General features: G+C 36.0%; 1 protein-coding gene across 1 annotated transcript; it reads left to right on the top strand.

Moving 5' to 3' along the window:
* The first annotated feature begins 18,084 nt into the window (after positions 1-18,084).
* LOC145981829 (uncharacterized) lies at positions 18,085-19,823 on the top strand. The gene is made up of 2 exons (XM_083115270.1): positions 18,085-18,299; positions 19,147-19,823. Exon 2 carries the CDS (start codon positions 19,199-19,201, stop codon positions 19,556-19,558), a length of 360 nt encoding a protein of 119 aa, XP_082971396.1. The 5' UTR covers positions 18,085-18,299; positions 19,147-19,198; the 3' UTR covers positions 19,559-19,823.
* The last annotated feature ends 6,318 nt before the right edge of the window (positions 19,824-26,141 follow it).

The raw sequence follows: 26,141 nt of genomic DNA on the forward strand, positions 1-26,141 counted from the left end.
TCTCTCACTCAAGTAAGGGCACCCTGGCACATGGGTTAGATTCAAGTTGCAACCCAAACAAACAAATGAGTTATGGCCTACGTGAACTGATAAGACGTGAATGACTCAAGCAAGGCATGTCATATTTCTATCTTGAAGCTCCATATTTTGTCACGTGTTGGAAAGCCTTTCAAATGTTAATATGGTGTCTATGAATTTATGTGTACGTTGGAAACTGAAAGGTGATCTTCATTTCAGCATTAATGTCGACAGTAATGTAAATGAAAACAACGTGTATTTGCGACAGCACTAATGTTGCTCACAACAGCAGCATTGGAAATAATTGTCAATTATTAAATTTAAGTAATTTCAATTCTATTATAACAGACTGCATGAAGTTCATATTTTTACTGAATGGAAATAAAATGACAACTGGAAAACTTGGTGGTGATTAGCCTGAATGCTGCGGTGAGTCAGCTCAAGATGGCCAGGCAACGTCTCCTTACTTCGCGCGCGGTTCGGGTTAAAAAGAAACTCCAAATGCATGGAAGTAATATTTCTGGGAACCTTTGAGTGGTTATAAAAAATAATTTCATTATTTTCTCCACAACTTTGTCGCTGGAAGTTTTTACTTGGAATTACAGAACAAAAAATGGCCAGCGACGACATTTTCTACTGCACGAATATAAAAAATCTCCACATACTTTATTTGAATATTTTTTAATGCAAATATGCTTTAAAGTATTGATAAATTCTGAGTACCACCGTCACCTATGACAATTAAAAAACAGTGTCAATTTTTTTCATAATGAAAGCTTCAATTTTACGGCATGTTTCAACGTTAGGAATGAAAACAATGTAAAAATTGTGTTTTCACAGAAAATTTGCGTTTTTAATTTATCTAAAATTATGTAAGCAAGTTACCAGTTTTTTGTGTTCACCATCGTATTCTCTACAAAATTTCCTGCAAAACTGCAGGTACCGATTTTACGTAAGCTAAATTTGTAAATCCAGAAATTTGACAACAGCGCGCTCGTATTTCCCATAAGAAAAGCATTGCCCATAAGAGCCCATTGTGTCTTCTGAACGTGAAAACGACTTTAGAATTGATCTCCAGGGGGGCTCACGGATTATCAGGGGGGGCCTTTGTAAACCAAGTCCAATTTTCAAAAGTTCAACAGTATTAAATGAAGGTGAATTATGTGTGTGTGTGTGGGGAAGGGGTCACATTTACAAATACTACATTTTTTCTATATCTTTTAAAACATCGATGTTTGAAGTGTTGACTGTTACTGAAATCATCCCTTACTGCACACCCCATACTACTTTTGATGATACATATATTTATATCACACAAGAAAAATGCACAATATTCAATTAGAGTGCCTACAGTACATTCCACCCCCCGGCGGAAGCAATGAAACTCTCCTTCGTTCCGAAAACTTGGGAGCTGTTGACCTTTGGAACTTGCATGATAACATCAAAGTCACAGATTTCTGTCTAAACGGGAGGTCGCAACAGTGGCAGCGAGATATAGAAAAGAACGTACCCTGTGAAAGAAAGAACATTCTAGAGAAGATAATCTTCTAAATACTTGCCGCTACTTAAGACTTTTCCTTAAAATAAATAAACAAATGTATTAGTTGTTGTTCGTGTTCTGTGAATTTATCCTTCACCAAAGTTGTGAGCGAAATAATATCTGCTGTCTACATGTTCACTCTTCACTGCAAACAAATTACATAAGATAGTTTTTCCTAATGTCAAGGGCGCTGACGGCAGTTCCGGGGGGTGGGCTGAGCCCCCCTGGCTACGTGCCTGTGCTTACGGCATGTTCTGTGCCCCTCCCAGAAAAAAGTTCTACATCTATGATGTAGTTTTCTAAAATATTGTAAATAAACTTTAGTGCAAATGCCCATTGCATGGCACTAACAACAATTCTAGCTAATAAAAATACGCACAAATGATACATATCTTTCAAAACCTCGTTAACCTATCGCTTCCGTCCTCCCCAATAATAATAATAAAAAAATTTCGTTCGCCATATCTATGTGATCTCCATATTGCCAGAATGCCCGTCAGTGTAAAAGTTCGGGAGAAACGAGATCCAGTAACAGTGACCATTTTTGTGGTTTAGGCTCTTTTGCCAGCTTATGGTAAGCGCAGGGATTGAATTTCGTTCATGCTGTTCTGTTCGCGATTAAAATTACCACCTGAGCGCTAGTGTCGCTTCCAATATGGCCGCTCTATGTAGGATAAATCTTTGTTTACATTCAGCAGTAGTACGAAACAGCAGCATGTTGTCATGGTAAAAATGTTTAAATTACACGATATTTTTAAATATTGCGAATGCGATGAGAATTCCAGGAACTATAACGAAGGTGAAGCTGTGATGAGAACGAAGCATTTAATTATGATAGGCAAAAATATCACGGAAAACGCAGACGAAACCAATGTATAGGCACTGGTTGTTCAAAGTTGTGCTGCATCATCTGCAGCTCATGTTGGAACTGGGGTTCTCGGAAAGTATTTGAAAATAAATAAATTGAAATTGACATATACTTCAAAAGCTGGCAGGAGAAAATTGCGAACATATCGTTGCAGTTCTTTCTCGATAATATTCACGATTTCATGACCAGGCTATCGTCACTAAAAAAGGACATCGTACTGAATGAAAGAGCAACATTAGCATGTCCATTTTCATTTTCTGGTTACATTTGACATCAATTCATTCTCAAAGTATTTTCATCTTCCCTCGACTTGCATCTGTTCCAAATTTCACACATACATAAGTACATGGAGGCATTGGGTATGACCACGCTCGTGGTAAGACGCTTCATGACTTTTCGAAAAAGAAAAAAAGTTTTGTTTATAAAGTACAATTTAAAATTTTACTTTCAAGGCAATATAATATTTATCTCTTGAAAAATAAAGTGAGCAGACTCGTGCATTCTTCGTAATTTCCTTGCCGAATTACAATGTCATTCCCTATGCCAGAATCTTCTGTCAATCTATTACGTTTTCCCTGATTTATTTACAAATTTCATTTTGTTGATTCCACGGGGTGGAAACACATGATAAATTTTCATTTGTCCATACCCATAAAACGATTTAGAGCACAAAAAAAACTAAACAGTAGACCTTACTCTCTCGCATATTCCCCGTACACAACGTATCCTACTTAGACTAGTTCCTGAAAGTCCCACCAGATGGCATAACGGTTAATTTTAATCGCGAATAGTACGTGGGATCCATGAGTATTACCGTGCAAATTGTCCATGACCATTTTCATTACCTTTTCTCTTACATCCTATGTGTTTTTAAGCGATGGATTTTTGTGTGTCCTGGTGCAGAACTTGTCAACAGCTTGTTTTGAGTTTTCTTTTAATTCTTGAAGCTCTCATTGGGTCAAATAAAGTGAAAGAACATGGTGATGGACAATTTGCAAGTTAATACTCATGGATCCCACTGTACGCATATTCGCGGATCCCACTCAGTTCAGCATAGGAGGAACAATTCTTGCTTCTGATTGGTCGACTTGGCGGAAGTGACCTAACACTTGTCTTCTGCTGGTATTTTGAAAGGAAGACACGTATTCTGCAGCCACACGATGTATTTGTCGAAAATGTAGCCTAATGAGAATTGTAAAATGTACACTATTTTCTAAAAATTTAATGAAAGTGCGTATTTTTATTCTGATGGTACGTTCATCGGAAGGTAACTGTAGCTAGTAGAAAATAAAATCCATTCATTTAAGTCGTAAAATGTATCTTTAAATATTCCAACTTAGTGAAGCTTTGTAAGCAAAATAATTCTTGTACGTCCTTTGATTTGCGTTTCATTTTTCTATCTGCGAGAAAGCAACATAAATATACTTGGAATATTTTATCAATGAGTAGTACTGTAAATTACTGGAATAATGCCTGCTTCTGGCAAATTTGAATATTTTGCAATTCCCATGCCAAGACACCTACAATGTAAATGAAATCAACTGATTACAAGTTTCAATGTAAATCGTGAGATGGTACATAATTATTTGTACATTTTTAAAAATCAGCGACTTCAAAATATTTATAGAAACCTTGTATAAAAATGTTCCTAAAATTTAATGAAGTTTATTTAGTGAATTCTTATTCAGAATTTGTACACAATGGATAAAAACTATCAAATGCAAATGTGAGCATAGCTCATAAGTTGTATGTTTCATTTGTAGGAGAAATCTTACACATGCATCTGACTACTTATATTTCTCCTTGAAAGTGATAGCTATATGTAAAACAACAAATTCAAAATGAATAAAAAATGAGCATGTCAAAGATGCTAGTGAATTAAAAATCTTTTCTTGGTAATATATGAGAAATATCAGCTTGTTAGACATATGACCTGAACGCTAATAAATAAATAAATACGAAAATTCAGCGTGAATGTTTTCAAGATTTCACTTTCCATTTTGTGTTTTTTCACTACTTTGTATTAATTAGAAACTTCCAGCAGCCCCAAGAGCTCTCGAGTGTCTTTTCAAACGTTGATTTAATGCTCAGACAGGCTAATCAGCACTGAAATTGCCGTTCCTTTTTGGATCTTTAAGTCCACTTTATGCACAGTAAGGCTAATCAGATCGGGACGGACCTACAGTTTAAAGTGGAATCCGAACCACTATGTGCCTCCACCGGGTATTGAAATCGGGTGGCGACGCTACCACTGCACCATCAGGGAGGCCCTGTACCTAGCAGGAATCTTACCTGAGACCATTTGATTACTACACGTATCTATTGATTGATTGATTTGGTGTTTTAAGTCCACTTTATGCACAGTAAGGCTAATCGGGACTGAACCTACAGTTTAAAGTGGGACCCGAACCACTTGTGCCTCCACCGGGTATCGAACCTGGGACCCCTTGATTACAAGGCGACGATGCTACCACTGCGCCACAAATATCTATTATTTGTCCTAAGTATGACATAGCATAATATGTTTGCAAACACAAACATTATTTATTTCATGTTATCAGTTGTTTGAAGATGTAAACAAAAATAATTATGGTTTCCAACATAGCCTGCCCAAATATCAAGTAATGAAATCCCTATCCACTGAGATATTATTGTTCAATATCCAAATCAGAATATCAATAATAATTAATCATGATAGGGCTTGTACACTTCATAGAAGACAAATTTTAAAACAGAAAATGTGTTTTAAAACAAACATATGTAGAAGAATTTTTGTATTAATACTTTGTAATTACTTGTAGAGGGTTTTTAAGCAAACTAATTTGTTCATATATGGACAAGCACATTGAACAGTGCTCTTAGAATGAATAATTTTTGTTACACCTTTGCTTCATGTGCAATGACGATCATGTCAGGCATCTTCCTCCAAATATGTAATGATGATACGTTAACATCTCAGCATCATGTGCTACTGAGTAGTAGTGGAAAGAAAAGTCTTATGGAAGTAATCGCAACCTTTGGAATCGATTCACTTTTATGTAGCTATAGTTCGTTACAGAGTTCCCTCATTACACAATCTTTCAACACTGCATCTCTTCTTGTGTTTAAACTTAGAGACTCCCTATCAGCACCATTTGCAGAATGACATCAAATATCTATACAAAATTGTCAATGGCAAAAATCCTTGCAACACACACCTTCAGGAATTCCACTTTCGAGTGCCTATGCACGTAGGACGTATCACAAATATATTTTACACAGAAAAACCTACACTAGATATACCTTTCAGTCTTCCATCACATGACATGCTTGTAAATAATCAAGTAGTGTTACTTATTTCTTGATAATTTGTCAATCATTTTTGTGATATCCTTAATTTTGCTCTTTAAATTGTTGACAATTTCAGTGTAAAATGGCTATCCGTGCTGTATCGAAAATTTTCTCAGTATATAAATAAATATGTATTAAATAGCATTTCCCACATAATTGTAAAGAAAAAATTTAACATTTGAACTGGATTAAAACAGGGCCTCCACAATGGCACAGTGGTAGCGTCGTTGCCTTGTAATCAAAGGATCCCTGGTTTGATACCTGATGGAGGCACATAGTGGTTCGGATCCCACTTTAAACTGTAGGTCCAGTACAAATTAGCCATACTGTGCATAAATGGACTTAAAACACAAAATCATAGATTAAAACAGAACAGTCATATTTCAACAACTTGAATATTATCTCTGCCTCTTTAGGTTGAATATTGTTATGTGAGGACTCAGTCTGCTTTTCCTTTAAAAGTAGACCATGTCCCGGTGTAAAAGTACAGTTCAATTTTTCTTTATATATTTATGCATATGTAAAATTGCAAGTTCAAGAAGTGGCAGAGGTTACAGACAGAACTTTATATATATATAAACCTCACTTTATGTATTAAATCAGGGTGGCTACTCTACGGGAATTATGCATGAATTCTGCTTGAATTTTTCACCGCAGATGTGAAAAATTGTAATTTGTATTAATCCAAATCCCATTCAATTTATACTAATTTATAAATGCCCTGAGGCAAGTTTCACCGTTTATCTTTATCGAGGAAGGGGGAAAAATATGCATGGAAAATAGAACAGAATTCTCTCAATCCATTTACTTTGTTAGTGTCCTTTGCAGAATGACCTATGTGACAGATGAAAGATTATTGCAAGATATCTTTAAGTTTATTAGGTAATTCGAGTTTGAAATTCTCATACAACTAACAATTTCTGGTAGGTTACTATATCTTGTAACATTTGTGACTTGTGTTTGTAGATGTATTTCAAGTCTGAGTATGTGAAAAAGCAAATGTAAATTATTTTAAATGTATATAAACCATTTAATTGAATTAGACTTTTTGGATAAGTTTGAATCACACGGACTCTTTGTATTGTTAATATATTTGTGTGGATGGTGAGAGGCGGTAATACGTAACGTTGAAATAGAGAAAACATCTTCTTGTATACCCCTGAATTTTTTGAAAGTTCGTCTTGAAAACTGGCAATTATAATTGAATTTTATCATGTTCCTAGAGTAGCCACCCTGTAAATGTATCCATGTTATAGCTTGTTAATTATTTATTTTATTACTTGTTCAACATACCAGTGACCATTACCTTACATACCAAGATTTGAGAATGGTTTCTCCAGAGTGTCTGACATGCCACTGTTTATTTCTATTTTGCAACTGCAACTACATAATTTCAGAATGTCCCCAAGTACTGGAGGTTTATTACCTTCGCATTTCATAAATTTTTGTTTGTGAATAAAAAAAACTGATCTGGAGTCTTATACAGAATCTATTTGGTGAACAAATAATACCATGGAAAGAAGCATGCTAACGGTAACGAATGTTAATATTCAAATATCCTGCTTCATCGATTAGAACTTAGAAATGATTCTTATCTTGGATAAAAATGATTGATTTTAATGTGATACTTTAAGTGGTTCTGCTGTCTTCACTATATTTTATTTTTTACACTTGTTCATTAACTGAAAAACTCCCACCTAAAGTTTAAAAGAGATAATAACAAAGAAATTGCATTTTTTCGATGGTAATACAATGTGTGTGTTAATGATGAACATCTTGAAAATACTAAGCCATGCAGAAAAGGCATGAGGATGGAGAGCACAGAAGATTTTATATAAAGAAACTTCAAAAGATAACAAACTCTACAGACCAATAAACTTCATTATACATTCTTCATATATTTACATATGACTTAATTTAGCCTCTTCATGAAGCAAAGTTAAGTTGACTCATGATCCACCACCAAACATTCCAGTCAAGTGGTCAGGAGTGGCATGTTGAATTGTTTCTACATGTAACCACTGACTTTAGTGTTTGTATATGCCTATGTTTCAGAGACTGGTTCTGTCTCACTCTTACATGGGACAAGATGGAAGCAAATACAGTACACTACCCAGAAAACGGGAGCAGAACCAGTTTCTGAAACATTGGTACATATGGAAACTAAAGAGAGACATCACACTAAAATGATGTTTCACTTGGAATGAATAGCAACAATTCACACTGATCCAGTGCACAAGCCACCATTGGATTGTCTCATCCTCAATTGATACATGTTGCTTCAGTGTAAAAAATATCCCTAAAAAAACAAGCAATGCAAAGTCGCAACCAACTTTGTCTTGGTTGTTTTTATGGTGTTAATATGTGATGTACAACCTTTTTGAAATAAATTCCCCATGCCCGTCCGTAGCTTCCATCACAAGGAACAATGCCTTGCCATCCTGAATGCCCTTTTCGACAGGGCAGTAACCTAAATGCCCATAGTGCCCATCTCAAAGCACATCATCTCCCAGTCGTGAATATTCTCGCCCGCAAGGTTGACACACACACACACACACAAAAAGTTGGTATCTATATTCATTTTCTACATCTTCTGCAAACCAGAAGAAACATGCATGCCTTGTCCAGGTTTGAAAGTCAGCATCCCTGGTTTCACAGTGCAGAATAGAAGAAACAGCATGCCAAATACAATTTGCTGGTACTACAAACCTATGTATTGTTTAACTGCTTGCTCTTTTAATGCACTGATTTCTAGTGCTGCTTGTAGACATACCTTCATGACCAGTGCTTTAAGTGGTTTCAGTCAATAGCCAGAATGTCAACCACAAATGAATCAACATGAGTACTACTACTAATGATGACAATAATAATGGTGATTGGTATTGTTATTATTATTGCATACAAAGTAAATATAAACACAAACTCGCACATCTGTTATTTCAGAAAATTTATGTTGTCATTTGGATTATAAAAGACAGCACTTGCTATTTATAATATTTTTTCCAAAATTTCCAAACTGCTTACTGACGAGAGACAAATTTAGTACAAGAACTTTCTCTTCATCTATTGTTTGCAAAATATAATGTAACAATAGACAGACTTTTGTAGTGTAGTAAATAAATAAAATGGATGACCAGCAGGAACTGAGTTCTGGCACAAAAGTGATTTACCAGAACGGAGTTCCAGCTCACTTTAAGCCCTGCTCATGACATGGCATTGTAAAGGACTTTCTAGATTTGTATGCATCCATCATTGGTTTCAAATTTGAAGCATTATGCTTAAGTAAGAAAAACACATGTTTCTGTAACTCAATACAAAAGAGGATCATTTGCACTACTTTCATTTACAACCTAACAAGACTGTTGCATGGGTGTATTTAATCCAGGATCACTTGTGTGTATAATTGTTACAGGTGCTCAAAGTGGTGGGTAACATGGAAAAATTTCCATAAAGCATCCCTCAGTTTGGATAATTTGCACAGGCATCTTTCCACCTATTGCATTGTTTCCATGTTGGTTCATACAAGCACCCTCCTACCCCCAAGCATTTAACCAGCCCAGCTATTAATTTCCACTTCAAGCACTGATGATAGGGAGACTCAGGAGGACCACTAGTGGCAAGATATTTTCTATCTTATTTTCCATCAATCTTTGTTTCTATGATTACAATTATTATGAATGGGAATGAACGGCAATTTATAGTAGATTCGATTGCTGAATATATTAGGTGATCACATTTCAAAAGTGTCACTGAAATTCCCAGGTTTGAGTCCCAACCTGTTCATAGATGTTCATTGTGGGTGTGTCATCATCAGTTTCATCCAATAATCACTTATCCTCATCATGATTAGCCTAAATGACACAAGAATAGAAATTAAATAACGATACAACAATAATTTGAAGGTAATAAAGGGTGTTCTGTATAGGATGCTGAATTTGAATCGAGTGCTATTGTTTTGTTTTGAGGTTCTTACCAATGTTGGTATCTGTTGTTATACAGATTAATGTAACCTCAATTGTTTTGACTCGTTTGTTGTGGTTACGATATGGAACTCCATGAAAAATTCCCGCAACAAGTGATCTCTTCGCACGGTGACCAGGAATGGCCGGCAAGGTCATGTGATCTTACACCCTGTGATTTCTTCTTATGAGGGTTTGTGAAATCACAGGTGTACGCCAACAAACCACAAACCCTTTTGGAACTGAAGGTGGAAATCATACGGGTGATTGGAGGCATCAGGACAGACATCTGCGAGAGGGTTATAAATAATTTTGTGGAGCGCATAAATGCATGGAGACTCGGTAGGGGTGGACATATGCCTGACATTGTTTTTCATACGTAAATTCGAGATGTTACTGCTTACATATATGTTAGATATAACTATTTTCATGATATTTTCCCTATTTTTATTTAATTTTCTAATTCGGCATCCTATATGGAGCACACACACATATATATATATATATATATATATATATATATATATATATATATATGTGTGTGTGTGTGTGTGTGTGTGTGTACACCTAACGGCGAAAGAAACAGTAGGCGAATTGTCCACCGCCATTTTCATTCGGTCTGAATTACACAATGTGATGACAATGAATTGAAATAATGACTTCAATAAGCAATGCCTGCTTCGAACCAACATAGTTTCATTCCTTAAAATAACACAGGATGTAGAATAAAGAAGTAATGAAAATGGCAGTGGACAATTTGTCTACCATTATCTTTGCCGTTGACTGTACATGTAATGCAGAGGTCGGAAGTAGCGCGCTACTTGTAGCGGCGCTACTGTAGCTAGCTACAAAATTTGTAGCTGTAGCTGTAGCGGCGCTACATTTTATAAATTGTAGCTGTAGCTGTAGCGTCGCTACAAAATTCTTGTAGTTTGTAGCGAAAATCACCTCGCTACCGCTACTTTTCTTGTTGGAGTTTTGAGGTAAATGTTTACGTGGCAACAGTGTTTACCAGAGAAGAAGAAGAAGAAAGGTTGCCATGCAACTGTGTAGCGCGTTAACTTTGTTGTTTGTTCCTAAAGGAAAAAGTATAAATACCTTCGTCTTTGGTCTCTCGATCTCATTTGTATTTTGTTTGGGAGGTAGTGGAAGCTCGTGAGCCCGTTAATTTTGTGCGTCGCCTTTGTTTTATAGTACCACGTTATTATTATGAGTGATATCGACAGCGACGATTGTGGAAGCAAACCACGCGAGAAGTTGCCATGGGAAGAATACAATAAGTTTTTTACTTTCAAGAGGACAGGGAAAAATGGAAATTTCATTGTAAGCTGCAATCTTTGCTGCATAGGAAACGAATTGTCGGTGACGAAGACCAGCACATACAATATGAAAATTCACTTACAGGTAAGTGTAAAATTAAAGGATATAATAATAATGAAAGGGGAGATATAAACTCGGTCACATGTTTCATTACAATTTCTTGAAAGTGTGTAAATGTAGAAATAATGCAATTACATGCCACGTTGTTTACCTGCCAGTTGGTAACCATTAACATTTATCATACATTTGTACATTTTACACAGTTTTTCTCCTGTGTGCTATTTGGACAGTCTTTCGAACAAAGGCATGTAGTGCTCAAAGTCGGTAAGTGGTTGGTTTCATTAAATAGTACTAGATTTTCGACTTCTGTCCAATGTATTACTTTGGAAGGATTAATTGAAGCATGCGAAAGTTTCCGAAATAAGTTTTTAAAATTGTGCAGAACGTGCACCTAGTTTTAGTCGAAGAAACCTCCAACTGTGCGCCAATTTCGTACTGGAAAGTAATTTCCAAAGTTTCCGTGCCCATAAAATTGAGGTGTGTGTGTTAACCTCAACTTTGAAACATTCGCCCGTAAATAGCAAGACCCGAATACAAAGTTCGGTATTATCTAACCTTCTTGCTTGGCCGAATCATTTTCTCATGAATATAGTAATATTTTGGGCCTAATCTGCCGTTTTGCAAATTGTCCAACGTACTGTTATTTCAACCCTTTTGGAAGAGCAAAAAATATTGTAGACGAAATGTTTGTTGCTTGGAATTTTGATCGACGTCTTCAATCGAAGTTATTTTTTTCCCCGCTTAAATAAGAATTTTCAAAGGGATTGCAGAGAATTTCACAGTGCGAAAATTGAAATTTAGAGTTATAATGAATTTAATACCTTTTTCACTAATCAGGAGCTACTACAATGTGGAGTTCTTAAGTCAGTGTGGTGTTCATTGTCATTTAATATCATGCACGTGTGATATGACCACAAAAGACATAAAAAAATGGAAGTGACTATTTTCACCAGGTGGTGGGAATAGCATACGAGGCTATTTTCACCAACAAATGTAAATACTTGACCATAGCATTGTATTTGGTGCAAGTTTCTTTTGTTGCATTGCGATTTCATCATTCTACGAATGCAATTTTTATATGCTTAGATTTAAGTCTGTTAACACATACTGCGGAGTTTTAGTGATTACTTAAAGATGTGTGCTTTCATAGTTATGTTAGGTGGGCCAGGTTTGGTTTTCTTAGCATTAAAATAAAGTACCTAAATGTATTCTACTAAACTTCCGATTTACTTCTACTAGTCTACAATACTTAAGTTGCTTCACGATGGAAAATGCATTGTCCGTGGGAAGCACGCATGCTCGCCTAAGGTAATTTTTAAGTGTTTTTTTCAACATTTATAACTTTTACCGAAATCCAAACAAAGGTTCAAATTTTGTGTGATAATGATTGCCAAAATTCTAAGATTAGTCTTACTGCTAGGATAATTTGAAAAAAACAACAAAAATTCATAAAATAATCTAAACCGTTACCCACATCCATGTTTGATACCCAGTGGAGGTACATTGTAGTTCAGATTTTAAAATGTAGGCCCACTCCCGATTAGCCAAACTGTGCATAAAGTGGACTTAAAATCTCATTGGGCAGTAGTACTTAAGTTACTGCTAAGGAGTTAATTTAAAGTAAAATTGGTGCAACTACTACTGTCACAAAGTAGTGAGAATAGCAGAAAGTGTTAAGACCAGAAATCACATGATCTGGTGTTGGGAAGTATTTACAAATAATTTTAATGCTGGAAGTGACCTGCCTAACCTAACAATGAAAGCACAAGGAATGCAATGCCCCTTTCATACTACATCATGTGACATATTAGCAGTACCAATTCATATTAGAACACCTTGTGATATTTTTCAAACTTCATAGTGTGAAGAAAAATTACTTGTCCATACGAAAATAAATGCACGCCGACATAAGTTTCTTACACATCAACAATTAAGGAATGCACACATACATGTAGTAGGCCAGGTTGGAGATCATACACATGAGAATTTAAATTCTGGTGAAAATAGCTTCAAAGCTAGCTTCACCACCTGGTGAAAATAGTTACTCCATAAAAAAAAATGTATTGAGAGCAATTGAACATAACTGCATAACCTCATAAGAATCACTTCATTGTAGTTGATATTCTTCCTGCCCCTCCAATAAATATCTCTCAGGGCAGAATAACTTTTTTGTAGTGAAAATGTTGAGACTGTGAGTAAAGTGTACAGATAGGTATCCGAGTAGCCATAGCCTGGAATGATGTTGAAGTGACATTTTCTCATTATCTGATTTCACAAACTTGGAGACATTTGCATTACTTTATGAATCTGGGGTCCTGGATTTTCAATTCGTGGAATAAGGTGTTTTGACAAGTTATGAAAGAGTAGAGCTGTAGAAGGTATGAATCAAAATTCTTGACCCTCGTCCCCCCTCCTCCCCACAAGGGTTGGAAATGAATAAAAAAATTATTAGTTATTATTCTTATTCACAGCTTTCATTCTTTCTAGTGTAATTAAACACTTATTTTAAAATTTAACATACTGCTTTCATATGGAATTCATAGCTAGACAAAAAATGAAACTGACTAATCAGTTTCTTCAGTGCATTCTTCAAATTTCAGTTCCGTTATTAAATGGAATGTGTGCACATTCATAGAGCTAGAATATATCCATACAGATATCCTCTAGTGTTCAAACCCAGTAAAACTTGACGTTAACGTAAAAACAAACATAACATTTATGTTACCACTTTGCCATTGGGTAAGCACTAAGGCTGAGCCAATATCACTTGGATGCTTGGGAATTGGAATGATAAAAGCTTTTTGAAATATTGATTGATATCAGAAATTATACTGCTCTAATTATTTGCATAAATTTACCAAAGTTTTTGCTTTAAAATATTCATGAATATTTTATGTTATGCTAATACAAAATTCAATGTTTTTGCACATAAATCGGGCACAACTTCCAATTTTGCATAATTCCCAGGATAATTAGCCTCTGCGAAAGTATTTTGTGCCATTTATGTGGATCCTGCGTAGAATCAAACAACAAAAAAGTATCTGCCAGTATTGATAAATGGAAAAGATGCTTTCTGATACAGATACCACTTGTATAAGCTCAGCCCTAGTAGGCACACACATGAGGCAAAAACAAATTAATTCCTAGAAGCAATACCCAATGTCTTCTCTCATGACATGCTATTCACATTAAGGGAAGTGTTTTCCCACAAACACTAGGGACCAAAATTGTATATATTGTTTCCATTGCAGAATTATTTATCTCAAGACAACTTCACGTCTTTCGTTTCTGAGGTAACATGGGAGAAAGTTGCCATGGAATTCCACAGTATTTATTCATGACAGTCTCGGCAACTTTTATTCTTATTAGAACCTTATAAATGGTCCCGTGGCATTTTACTGTATGGTAACATGTGTAAGATTTCCTGTGATTATTTTAAATCCCAAGTATTTTGTAAGAAGTTCAAAATTTCAGAGATTAAATCTTGTTACTGTATCACTGCACTTTCATTTGTGCACCTATAGTCATAATATTTTTTTCTTTAGAGAAAACATGAGCAGAAGTTGGGAGAGTTGAATAAATCCATCGAATCAAGCAGAAAGAGAAAAAGAGAGATCTGCGATAGCAACCAACGGCAGAAGCAGTTAAAATTAAGCAGCCTCAAAGATGGAAGATTCTCTTTTTCAGGTGAGTTATTTGTGAGAGCATATTGATGTTTGGGATTTCTATTTTGGTTTTCATCGTTCTTATACCGCTCATGAGTGAACTGTGACTGTGATGAATGGAGAGAATGAAAGAGACAGTCACATCCATACTTTACCCACGATCCAAACCAATTGATGAAGGACAGTGGCTACTCACCGGAAATTCTGGGAATTATGCATGAATATTTTGTTCCGGGAATTATGTGGAATTTTGGATTCATTGGAATCGCACACTCTTCATATTGTTAATATTTTTATTGAGGGGCGGTAGTATGTAAGTTTGGAATAGAGAAAACCTCTGCTTGCATCCTTGAATTTTTGGAAGGTTTGCCTTGAAAACCGGGAATTATACTTGAATTTTTTCATGGTCTTAGAGTGGCCACCCTGTGAAGTAGCATGCTAATGCTAGCAAATCCACCATAGGGACTGGCAATTTCATAATTTTTATTGTACAATTCTTTTGTCTTCAACCATGGGCAGTGCGAGGGGGTGCTTGCGTGCCCCTTAATTTTCTTCCGCATCCCCTACGTTCAACTGAAAACCCTAATTGTTAGAGTGTATATTATGTCATGTCACATTGAGCACCGAATGTCAGGTACTGAATGAAGTAAGACCGTTATTATTGTATGCAATGGACAAGCACGTAAAGAGATGCAGCGGCAGATTTTTTTCTTCAGTCAGCATTGTTGTTATGATTGTTTTCTTCCTTTCTTTCATTAAGTGCTCTGTATGCGGTTTTCGATAATCGCCTATAGCAGAGATTCCCAAACTTTTTTTGTTTCACGGCACCCTTAGTGTTTCAAGATTTTTCCGAGGTGCCAAAGTCAGAATGTAGGCCTATCTAACACTTGGCAACGCTCAGTTAGTGTGGTTAGGTTGCTTGCCTCAAGTTAAAAAAATAAACACATATATCAAATTCAGAAATATATTACACATAATAAAAAGTACTAAATAAGCACATACATTGGAGTGTCATTTCAGTAAAATAGAACATTTCGCGGTGCGCCTGTAAACCATCCAGTGTGCTGCAGTGAACTGTTTGGTAACCACTGCCTATGAGCTTGGTGTGAGTTATGTTTTTATTTTATTTGTTTTTTTATTGTTGATAAATGGTTTATTTTTGTTCTTGTTCTTCCTCTTACTGGAGCAAAAATTGCAGCTGCTTTCAAATTATCAGGAAATTATTTAAGCAAATTGTAATGTGAAGGGTAGTTTTCTTGTTAATACATTCTATGTATTTGTTCCACATTACATGTCTAGTAAACGTACCATTTCAGGCTTTTTCAGAAACTCTTACGAAGAGGCCCAATGTTCACGAAAAAATTTTGGAATAAGTTATTGGGGGTGGGATTTTATCCTGAAGTGGAAGACGGAAGGTACAATGTACTATGCAATCATATTTTGTAACTCCACTGGTTACATTAAAAAGGTTCAAGAATTGTGTTTTTAAAGGTCAGGATAATTTCATTTTGTATTTCACTACATAGTTCAATGAGACTGCAACGTGTATCTGAATGTTTACACTGTATGACAAATTTCTTGGAGTATAAGTATCATCATGGACGTCCAGGGGGAGTTCAAGCTGGGGGGAGGGGGGCACAGCTTCTCGTGAAAATGGATGTCAATCTAAAGATATATAATTTCATTTCAGTCAGTAATTTATGTTAATCAGTGGAGGCGATTAGGGGTGTAGTTGCCCCCCACTTTTTGCTATTTATGCTAGTTACTATGCTAAACCTTATCTACCAAGAGAAAGTAAACTGTTCTTCTCACCCCCCCCCTTTATGTTTTAAAGATTGCATGCATGTTAGTTGAATACTGATAATTATAATTATATATTGAAACTTTTAATTAATTCTTAATCTTTCATGGCATTAATCAAATTTCATATCCTTTCATTTGTAGGGGAAAACCAAGAGAGTATAGACAATAAGTTGCTTGAGTGGATAGTAGATGGGTTGCATCCATTCTCTGAGGTGGACAGACCATCGTTCAGTGACTTATGGCAGTCTTTAACAAAGAAGAAGTTGATGTGCTCTGCGACCTTAAAGAAAAAGTTGGGGGAGCAATATGAAAGAATGAAATCTTCAATGTTAGACGAATTTGAAAAGGTCAGTTTTGTCTCAGCCACAGCAGATTGTTGGACTGCACATCATAGGTCCTTCTTAGGAGTAACCTGCCACTGGTTGGATCCACTGTCTCTAGAGAGGAAATCTGCTGCTCTTGCATGTCGGCGTCTCATAGGAAGCCATACTTACGATGTTTTGGCAAAAGAGCTGCAGGACATATTTATCAGGTACCACATTCATAATAAAGTAGTGGGTGTGGTAACTGATAATGGATCAAACTTCGTGAAAGCCTTCAAGGAGTTTTCTGCAAGTGAGCCGGAGGACAGCCAAGAGTCTGATGTGGTGGAAGAAGAAATTACAGAAATTCTTGCCACAGGAGATTGCACTTTGCCACCCCACATTCGCTGTGCAGCACACACTTTACATCTTGTTGCAGTGAAAGATTCAGAAAAGGCTGCATCATCAGATGCAAATTACAAAAGGCTCTTCCGAAGTGCCTTCGCTAAAGCACAGGCATTGTGGAATAAATCCAGGCAGTCTTCCCAGGTTGCTGACATAGTGAAAAAACAGCTTGGTGCATGTCTGATTGTACCAAATGCAACACGGTGGAATTCAGTGCATTCTGCTGTATCGGCACTATGTCAGCATTTTACAAAGCATGAGGAGAAAGTGCATGCAATTTCTGATGCAGTTGGCCTGTGCAGATTTTCTCCACATGAGATTGAATTTTTGAAGGTAGGTCCGATATGATAAAATTACTTATGTAGTTGGCACTCATTTCATACTCTTAACTTATTCAGTCATTGCAAGCTGTACTTACAAACTGCTATAATATTCTTAATTTTTGCCTTCAATTATTATAGTGTACTTTTTAAGATTCCAAAGTGCAGAATTTGCATAATATTTTTCTCATAAATTTTAAGTGATGCATACACTTGTGCTGGAATCAGAAGAAATTATTAACATACATTTTTATTGTGGAGATTAGAAACTGTTTGCTGTGTTTTTCCAAAATGGATTTCCTTTGAATGATATGCTACATTTAAAGTACATGAAGGAATCATGCTTATGAATTGTTTTTAATATTTTCACCATTGTTTATTGCTATAACAAACATTATATTTACAAATGAATAAATTAATTCCTACAATGTGTTAAAGTAACGTACATTTTATTTTTGAAGGAATATGCCGAGGTTACACAACCACTAGCCAAAGCAATTGACATTCTCCAGGGAGACAAGAAGGTGTCCATTGGATATCTCCTTCCCACACTCCACCAACTTCTCCGGATACTTGGTTTGAAATTGGATTCTGGGGATGTAGCACATTGTGATGCCCTTGCCAGAGCTATTGTTGATGGTGTGAAGCAACGGTTTGCAGGCATTTTATGGGATAAGGATACAGTGCTAGCTGCTTGTTTCCATCCAAGGTAAGAAGTTATCTGGAATTAATTCACTGCAGTGTCTTTTATATCTTGATTATTCACATGAAAGATGCATGATGTTTTACTTTACATAACAAAACATCAACATTGTTAACTTCTCTTATAAGATAACAATTACGTGCTTTCATATGTGCACAAATCAGAATATAGTTGCTTTATTTGATGTTCAAAATAATTTCTTGGCAACCTGTATTTTATTTAGTGCATGCCAATGTTAAACTTGTCTTTGGTTGAGAGGCGGATATCTAGTCTTGGCCAATAATACCTTGTTATGTGAAGTATACATTTCAGCTGTTTCTTTTCACTATTTTTTTTAACATTTGTCTCATACTCATTTGTTTTTATAAATATATTATTTTATGCAGTTTCTCAATAGCCTAAGAGGTTTTCTTTTATAGTTTCCAGAACTTGATAACATGGTTGTTTATTATTTTTTTCAGTGTTCAAATGTAAACCAGCTGTCTTCCATGGTGCAGTAGTAGTTATCAAAGCATACTATGATACCCAGGAGTCTTGGGTTCAAAGCCCAGCCTGGGATTGTGTGTTTTTTGTGATTGTCCATTCATCAATTTCACCCATCCTCATCTTTGCGATTGCGATTAGATCTCTCCCTCTCTCAATATGTCATTTATTGTCTCACTTATTTTGTCCCATGCTGTACTTTTCAAATATCTCCCTCTCATATTCAAAATAAACCAAATCAATTAGTTCAATGTAAACCTGCAATAAACTTGAAATTGTTGCCCCAAAGTGGACATCAAAGATTTTTTTTTTTTTTTGTCTTCAGTGTAGTTAACCAATACCCTGATATAGCACTTTTATTGTATTTCAGATTCAAATTGTCATGGCTTGAATCGGAAAAAAAGAGTGAGGCACGCAGATGGATGGAGAAAGCTGTATCTCATGATACGAAGGAAAGTTCAGCTTGTCAGAATGAAGAGAAGCAGCTAGACGATTTTGAAGATTTCTTCAAGTTTGAGCAAACTCAATCGGAAACAGAACTACAAGAACTGTGCAGATTTCTAAAGGATGGTCCCAAACCTGTGGAGACACTGCACAGTTACAGTAGCAAGTTCAAAGAAATTTTCATAAAATTGAACACTGTTATGCCGTCAAGTGGAGCTGTTGAGCGTTTGTTTAGTGTTGGCGGAAACTTGTTTTCTAGCAGAAGGACACGGCTGACCGACCAGAACTTCGAAATGCAGCTGTTGCTAAAGTTCAACAGACAGTTGAATTTGGTTTAAAAAACTTGTATTGGACAAACCAAACATGCATGTTATACACAGTTAATAAAGTGGTTTGTACATTCGCAATAGGACTTTCAATAGTGTTATAAAATTAATATCTTGTCTCATACCAAAAGTTTGTCAGCAACTAGCTTCAGGACAGGTTTTTCCTTAAAACTTTATTTTTTTCCCCCAAATATCTATTGTGAAAGTTTAGTATATAGAACAGTAATACAGAATCATTAACTTGAGTGTTGATATAGAATGCAATGAGTGAGGGTGCAGCCCAATAGGTAGAGAGAAAAAAGTGGACAATAATGCTTAATTGTGCTGAAGGCTAGTATCAAGATAAGGACATCCAGATGATAGATGTAATGATATTACAGATAATGTATGTATGCACACTTTAGTTATTTGATATCTGGATACATTGACAAATAAGTATGTAGAGGATGTATAATCAAGTACTGTATTTGGATATTATACATCCAGGTGTATAGTTTACCAAGTACCTGAATAATTTTATTATCTATATATTAGGGCTAAGCCAATACTACTTCGAATCAATATCAGTGCCAACATACATCATAATGGCGATACTTGAAAAGATGTAATAATTCAAAGTAGGTCAGAATGTGTAATATTTTTTATGATACTGCCCCAGTGGAACTAGGCTATTGTCTTGAATATTGATTTTCACGCAAGATGATCGTTTGATCACCTCATTCATTTTACTCCCAATGTCTCTGGATATTTACCCTCTGCAGATTCTGGAAAAAGTATGTCAGCATCTATGATACCATTCAATGCATGGGACTCTGTATCAGTTCATTCCTACTATACATTCATGGTGCCGAAATGCTGTCAGGTAATCCAATGACTATACAAAGGTACCTAGACATCCAAATTGAGGATATTGGATTTCCACTATTCAAATTGCTAAAGATTTATTTATTAATTAAATGATTGATGTGTAGGAAATTTAGATATTGCTTGTCATAGTTCTCTGGGTTCATGCTCCTGATAATTCTCTTAGGAGTTTATGAAAAGATGCAATTGAAACTTTATGTTCAAAATCTTTCCTTCATAATTTTTTTTCATTAAAAAATTAATTGTTGCCACCAAAAATGTTAAAACAAGTCAGATGGTAACTCAAAAAATATATCAATTGACTGGTATTGTGATAACTGCCTATTATCTAACTAACAGCTGGGAAGTTTCAAATATCTTCATGACTTGTTTTTTGTTCATGCAGAAGTAGCGAAGTAGCGAGTAGCGCACAGGAGTAGCGTAGCGAGCTACTTTTAGGTAAATGTAGCTGTAGCTGTAGCGAAGCTACATTTTGGAAAAGTAGCTGTAGCTGTAGCGAAGCTACTTTTAAAATGTAGCGTTCCAATCACTGATGTAATGTATATGTATCGCTAGTAACAATCTACCATCTGGGACCACATGCTATATAAGCAAAGAACAAAAAGATGTAGAACTAAGTAAACTTTTCCCCAAAAATATTATAATGTTTAAGAAGAGTGGATGTACATTTTATGCATAAGTTCAGGTTGCACTTATTTTTGGTTGTTTTTTATTTTCGTTAGTAGTGTGAATTGGAATAGGGGTATGGGTAAAAAGGTAAAGTGCTCCCCTGTGCATAGCACCATGCCATGAAGGCGTATAGGGGGTGTGGGGGTAATGCCTCACTCTTTCTTGATCCGGTCGTAAGTGGGGGTGATGTGAACAGCATCACGCCCCTGACCACCTTTACCCCCCAGGGTTTCCTCCAGGTACCCATGTTATTCGACGCTGGGTGGGTGCCGGGGCCGCTTCCATCGTTAGAAAAGTTCCCGGATTTAAACCTGCCGAGGATGGAACATGGGACCTTTAGCATGATAGTCAGACACGTTACCGACTGAGCCACCGTGGCCACAGTCTACAGTAATGGGGAATTAATTATTTTATTGGGTTATATTTATCAACGTGCGAACGTAAGACATTTCAAGGTGACAAAAATTAGCATTTTAAGTTAGATATACACTTATACTAAAATTCTAACACACATTGACACAATCACCAAAGCCGCTGAAATGCTAACATTTTATCCACCCCTTGACAAATGACCATCCTAATTAACACACCCAAAGAACATGAGACGGAACCCTTTAACTGGTTTATTGGACTTCGTATACATGACCCCCTGTAGTTTATCTTTATTTCTTGATTTGGTTTCACTTTGTTTATTTTACGTCACTTTTATCCGCAACTTTGGCTAATCACGAAGGTGGAGATAAAGCAATAAAGGGATCATCACAAACACATATGGATGACACACAAACAAACTTCTGGAAACACATACCTGTTATCACATATTCTGAAGTGTAATTGTTTGGTTTGCAATAGTGAATTTCTTCACTCGACAAATGCATACCAAATGAAATTAAAAAGATGATAATGAATATATAATAAAAAAATATAATACTACATCTCCTCATTTTAAGAGATAACAAATTTTGTCAAGGAGACCAGGAGATACTCCCAGCTGTTCCGGGAGCAAGCCTATTCATCTCATGACACATTATCATTGTTTTCACACTCAATGTGTTAAACACCAAACCATTACACCAGGATAGCATACACTAACCCTGGGTATATGGAGTGTTCACCACTGCTGTTTAAATCAGAAATCTATTGAAAATTAAAGTTCTTGTCTTTGTTAATTTAAAAATATTGACTGGATTTAATGAGATCTGTCAAATGTAGTTCTTTTATATATATATTTGGAAATAGATTAGTTTTTCCAATGGTAACACTTATAATAATCTTTTAACTAGGTAAAAATAAATTGTATGACTGCTTTTTTATTTGCACAATTTATGACATCATTTGTAAACAAAATACCATTCTTGTTCTAATGTTAGTTTGGTATGATATATTTAACCATAATATTCAAAATTAAGAGCATGCCTAATTTAGAAATTGATTGAAACCAGACTTGAATACCACACTGTTAAAACAGATAACGGATAGAACTGGTATGTGTGTAATAAATATATCCTTTGCGGCAGTTTATCTGGCAATGGCTATGGTAACATGAATGGAATGCTGTTTAAACCTTCATCCTATTTTATACTTTGTACTTTATATTTCCTACCACCTAGGTAGCTATGCATGGTGAGCAGACAAATCACAGCCTCGCTACCAAACTTCCCTTGCTCGACATCTAGCCTGCAGATGGAAGTTACTTTGTATTCCGTAATCTTTTTCATGTGATCACCATTTCATCTTCATCACCACTATTAGCCAAAAGCGACAGAAAATCATTATCAAGTGAGAAAAATAAAACTACAATGCATTTATGTTCCCTATCTGTATTGTGACTGTGACCAATAAATGTTAAATACTGAAATACACAATGAACACACATTAAGAAACAATCATGTCTTATATTTGTTGAGAATTGTAAGGAAGAATTCCTGGCTTCACAGCCCACAGTGGAAGAAACAACTCTCCTAATGGGATTTGGTAGTGCACCATTAAACTTAAAACTCTTATTTTGCACCATTTCATGGTGTTTCACATTGTAGACATGCACACAACATGAATAGGCATTGTCTATGCATAATAATATAATAACATTTTTTAGTGGTTTTCATTTTTGCTGCAATGTTTCGTCTGGTTTCCCTGAACATTTTCAAGCTTACATCAAAATTAAATAAACGCACACACATTGCTAGCCATTCTACACTTCTACATAGTGTGCTACACTGTGTATCAGAAGAACTTTCCATGTACAATGTTTTCACATCAAAACACAACAGTGATGTTTATTTTTTTACTTAGAATTAAATTTTTAAGTGGTTTTTATTTTTCCTGCAATGTTTCGTCTGGTTTCCCAGAACATTTTCAAGCTTACACCAAAATTAAATAAACACACACAAATGGCTAGCCATTCTACACTTCTACATAGTGTGCTACACTGTGTGTCAGAAGAACTTTCCATGTACAATTTTTTCACATCAAAACACAACAGTGATGTTTAGTTTTTTTACTTAGAATTAAATAACAAAGCTCCCCACACGCAAGCATGAACTGAAGCTAAAACCACGGTACTAATCTGATATTCCCCGGACAGATTTCTTCATTTTTACACAAGAAACTACTTACGATAATAAGTTCCTGTAGCATTGTCTAACATCTGGAAGGTGTTTTGTGTGATGTAATGGATTTCTTCAAATTTAAAAGTTTCGGGGCTCATTTGGGGGCAGGTGACTCCAGCCAATGTCTAACATGTCTTTAACAGGGACTCTAGATAAAGCCAGGGAGCCGGGGCTGCGGTAGGTCAACTACCCCAGGGGTGGAGCCCAGAATCGGTGGGAAATTTGGACTCAAAAATTTCAAACAAAAATAATTTTTTAAATTAAATTTCCCACCGATTCCGCGACGAAAAATGTGAATACACCTTAAAGAATGTTCTGCGAAGCAGATAGGTAAGTACAAATGTCAAAAATTAACAAAACGAAGAAGTTATAGGTGTCCGGGGAATATCAGATTTTACCAAAACCACCTATCAGTTAAACAGGCATATACTGAACAAATTAGCAAATTGCTTTTTCCAAACTTGAAGCTTACTTCTGCACACATTTCCAATATTCTAAATGAAGTGACCAGGTTTCTAAACTCCACATGTGCATAATCTACCTAACCTGGCCTGTTATATGCATACCTGCACTCTAGTTGTTAGCATGTATCAAGCTTACGTCAGTTTGCATTTATTTTTGTTTGGGTCACAAGTACTTCTACTTCTGCACACCATGGGTTTGGAAAAATTGCCACAAGGTGTTCCGACATTCACTGCTACTGCTAATATGTCACTTGACGTAGGTACGAATGTGTACTTAACACATTCCCAAATGCTTTTGTTGTTAGGTTAGACAGGTCAGGTTTAGAGTTATTAGCGTTAAAAATACTTCTGTAAATACTTCCAATACCTGATAATCATAATGAGATTTGTGGTATTCAGCACTTTCCACTGTCCCATATGTTATTCTCAGAAACTGGTGAAAATAGCTCCACATGCTATCCTCACAACCTGGTGGCAGTAGCCTCATATACTATTCTCACCACCTGGTGAAAATAGTCGCGACCTATGTAAATGCATTTTCCATCCTATACAAATTGTTAAAATGATTACACAGTCAAAACTTGGACGCATTTTAGTGTAAAAATAGCAAGAAAGAAATATTTAAAGGATAAAATTAAAGTTATCAAGAATACTGCTTCGTACTTAACGTGCTTTTATTTTCTGCACATTACACCATTACAATATTTCTCTGCTGTATGAAACTAAAATTTAGCAGGTGATAAAGAATTTCATGGTTCACTTCAAATGTCTACGTTTTCGCTTGTATTGATTTTTTTTTAAACTGATATATGCTGCAATTTTTCCAAAAAAATCGACAAACACCTTTCGTCATTATTGTAAGGTAGGCGTTCGTGCTACACCCCATAAACCGGAAGTAAACACAGTAATGACGTCATGTATGAAAAACTGGCGGAATTGATGACGTCCTAACGAGCAATTATACATGACCACCATCTAATACATCACGATGCAAGGGAATATCACATGTTTCACAATGTATAAATGTTCAAGAATGTGAAGTCTTCGCTACATTACCTTGAAATTGCTCACCTGAAAGAGAATAGCACCTTAAATCACGCAACAACAAAAAAACGACATTATATGTTCGACAGTTCTATTCATCTCAAATCACAACTGGAAAAGCGTTCGTGCTACACCCCCACTGTAGAATCTAGAGTTTCTATCCGAACATCACGAAACTCGGCTGAGAGCATCCATATGGACCATAGACTCAAAACATAAAAAGAAATTCGACATTCTTTTTCATTTTCATAGTAAACTGATAAAGCGTTCGTGCTACACCCCCCCCCACTCTAGAATCTAGAGTTTCTATCCGAACATCACGAAACTCGGCTGAGAGCATCCATATAGACCATAGACACGACAGATAACAAGAAATTCTGCATTCCTATTCATTTTCATAGTACACTGGAAAAGCGTTCGTGCTACACCCCCCACTCTAGAATCTATAGTTTCTATCGAAACATCACGAAACTCGGCAGAGAGCATCCATATAGACCATAGACACGAGAGATAACAAGAAATTCTGCATTTCTATTCAATTTCATAGTAGGCTGGAAAAGCGTTCGTGCTACACCCCCCACTCTAGAATCTAGAGTTTTTATCCGAACATCACGAAACTCGGCTGAGAGCATCCATATAGACCATAGACACGAGAGACAACAAGAAATTCTGCATTCCTATTCATTTTCATAGTAAACTGGAAAAGCGTTCGTGCTACACCCCCACTCTAGAATCTAGAGTTTTTATCCGAACATCACGAAACTCGGCAGAGAGCATCCATATAGACCATAGACACGAGAGATAACAAGAAATTCTGCATTTCTATTCAATTTCATAGTAGGCTGGAAAAGCGTTCGTGCTACACCCCCCACTCTAGAATCTAGAGTTTTAATCCGAACATCACGAAACTCGGCTGAGAGCATCCATATAGACCATAGACAAGAG

The sequence above is a fragment of the Lepisma saccharinum genome, chromosome 30, assembly GCF_977018435.1.
Source record: "Lepisma saccharinum chromosome 30, izLepSacc3.1, whole genome shotgun sequence".
NCBI lineage: Eukaryota > Metazoa > Arthropoda > Insecta > Zygentoma > Lepismatidae > Lepisma > Lepisma saccharinum.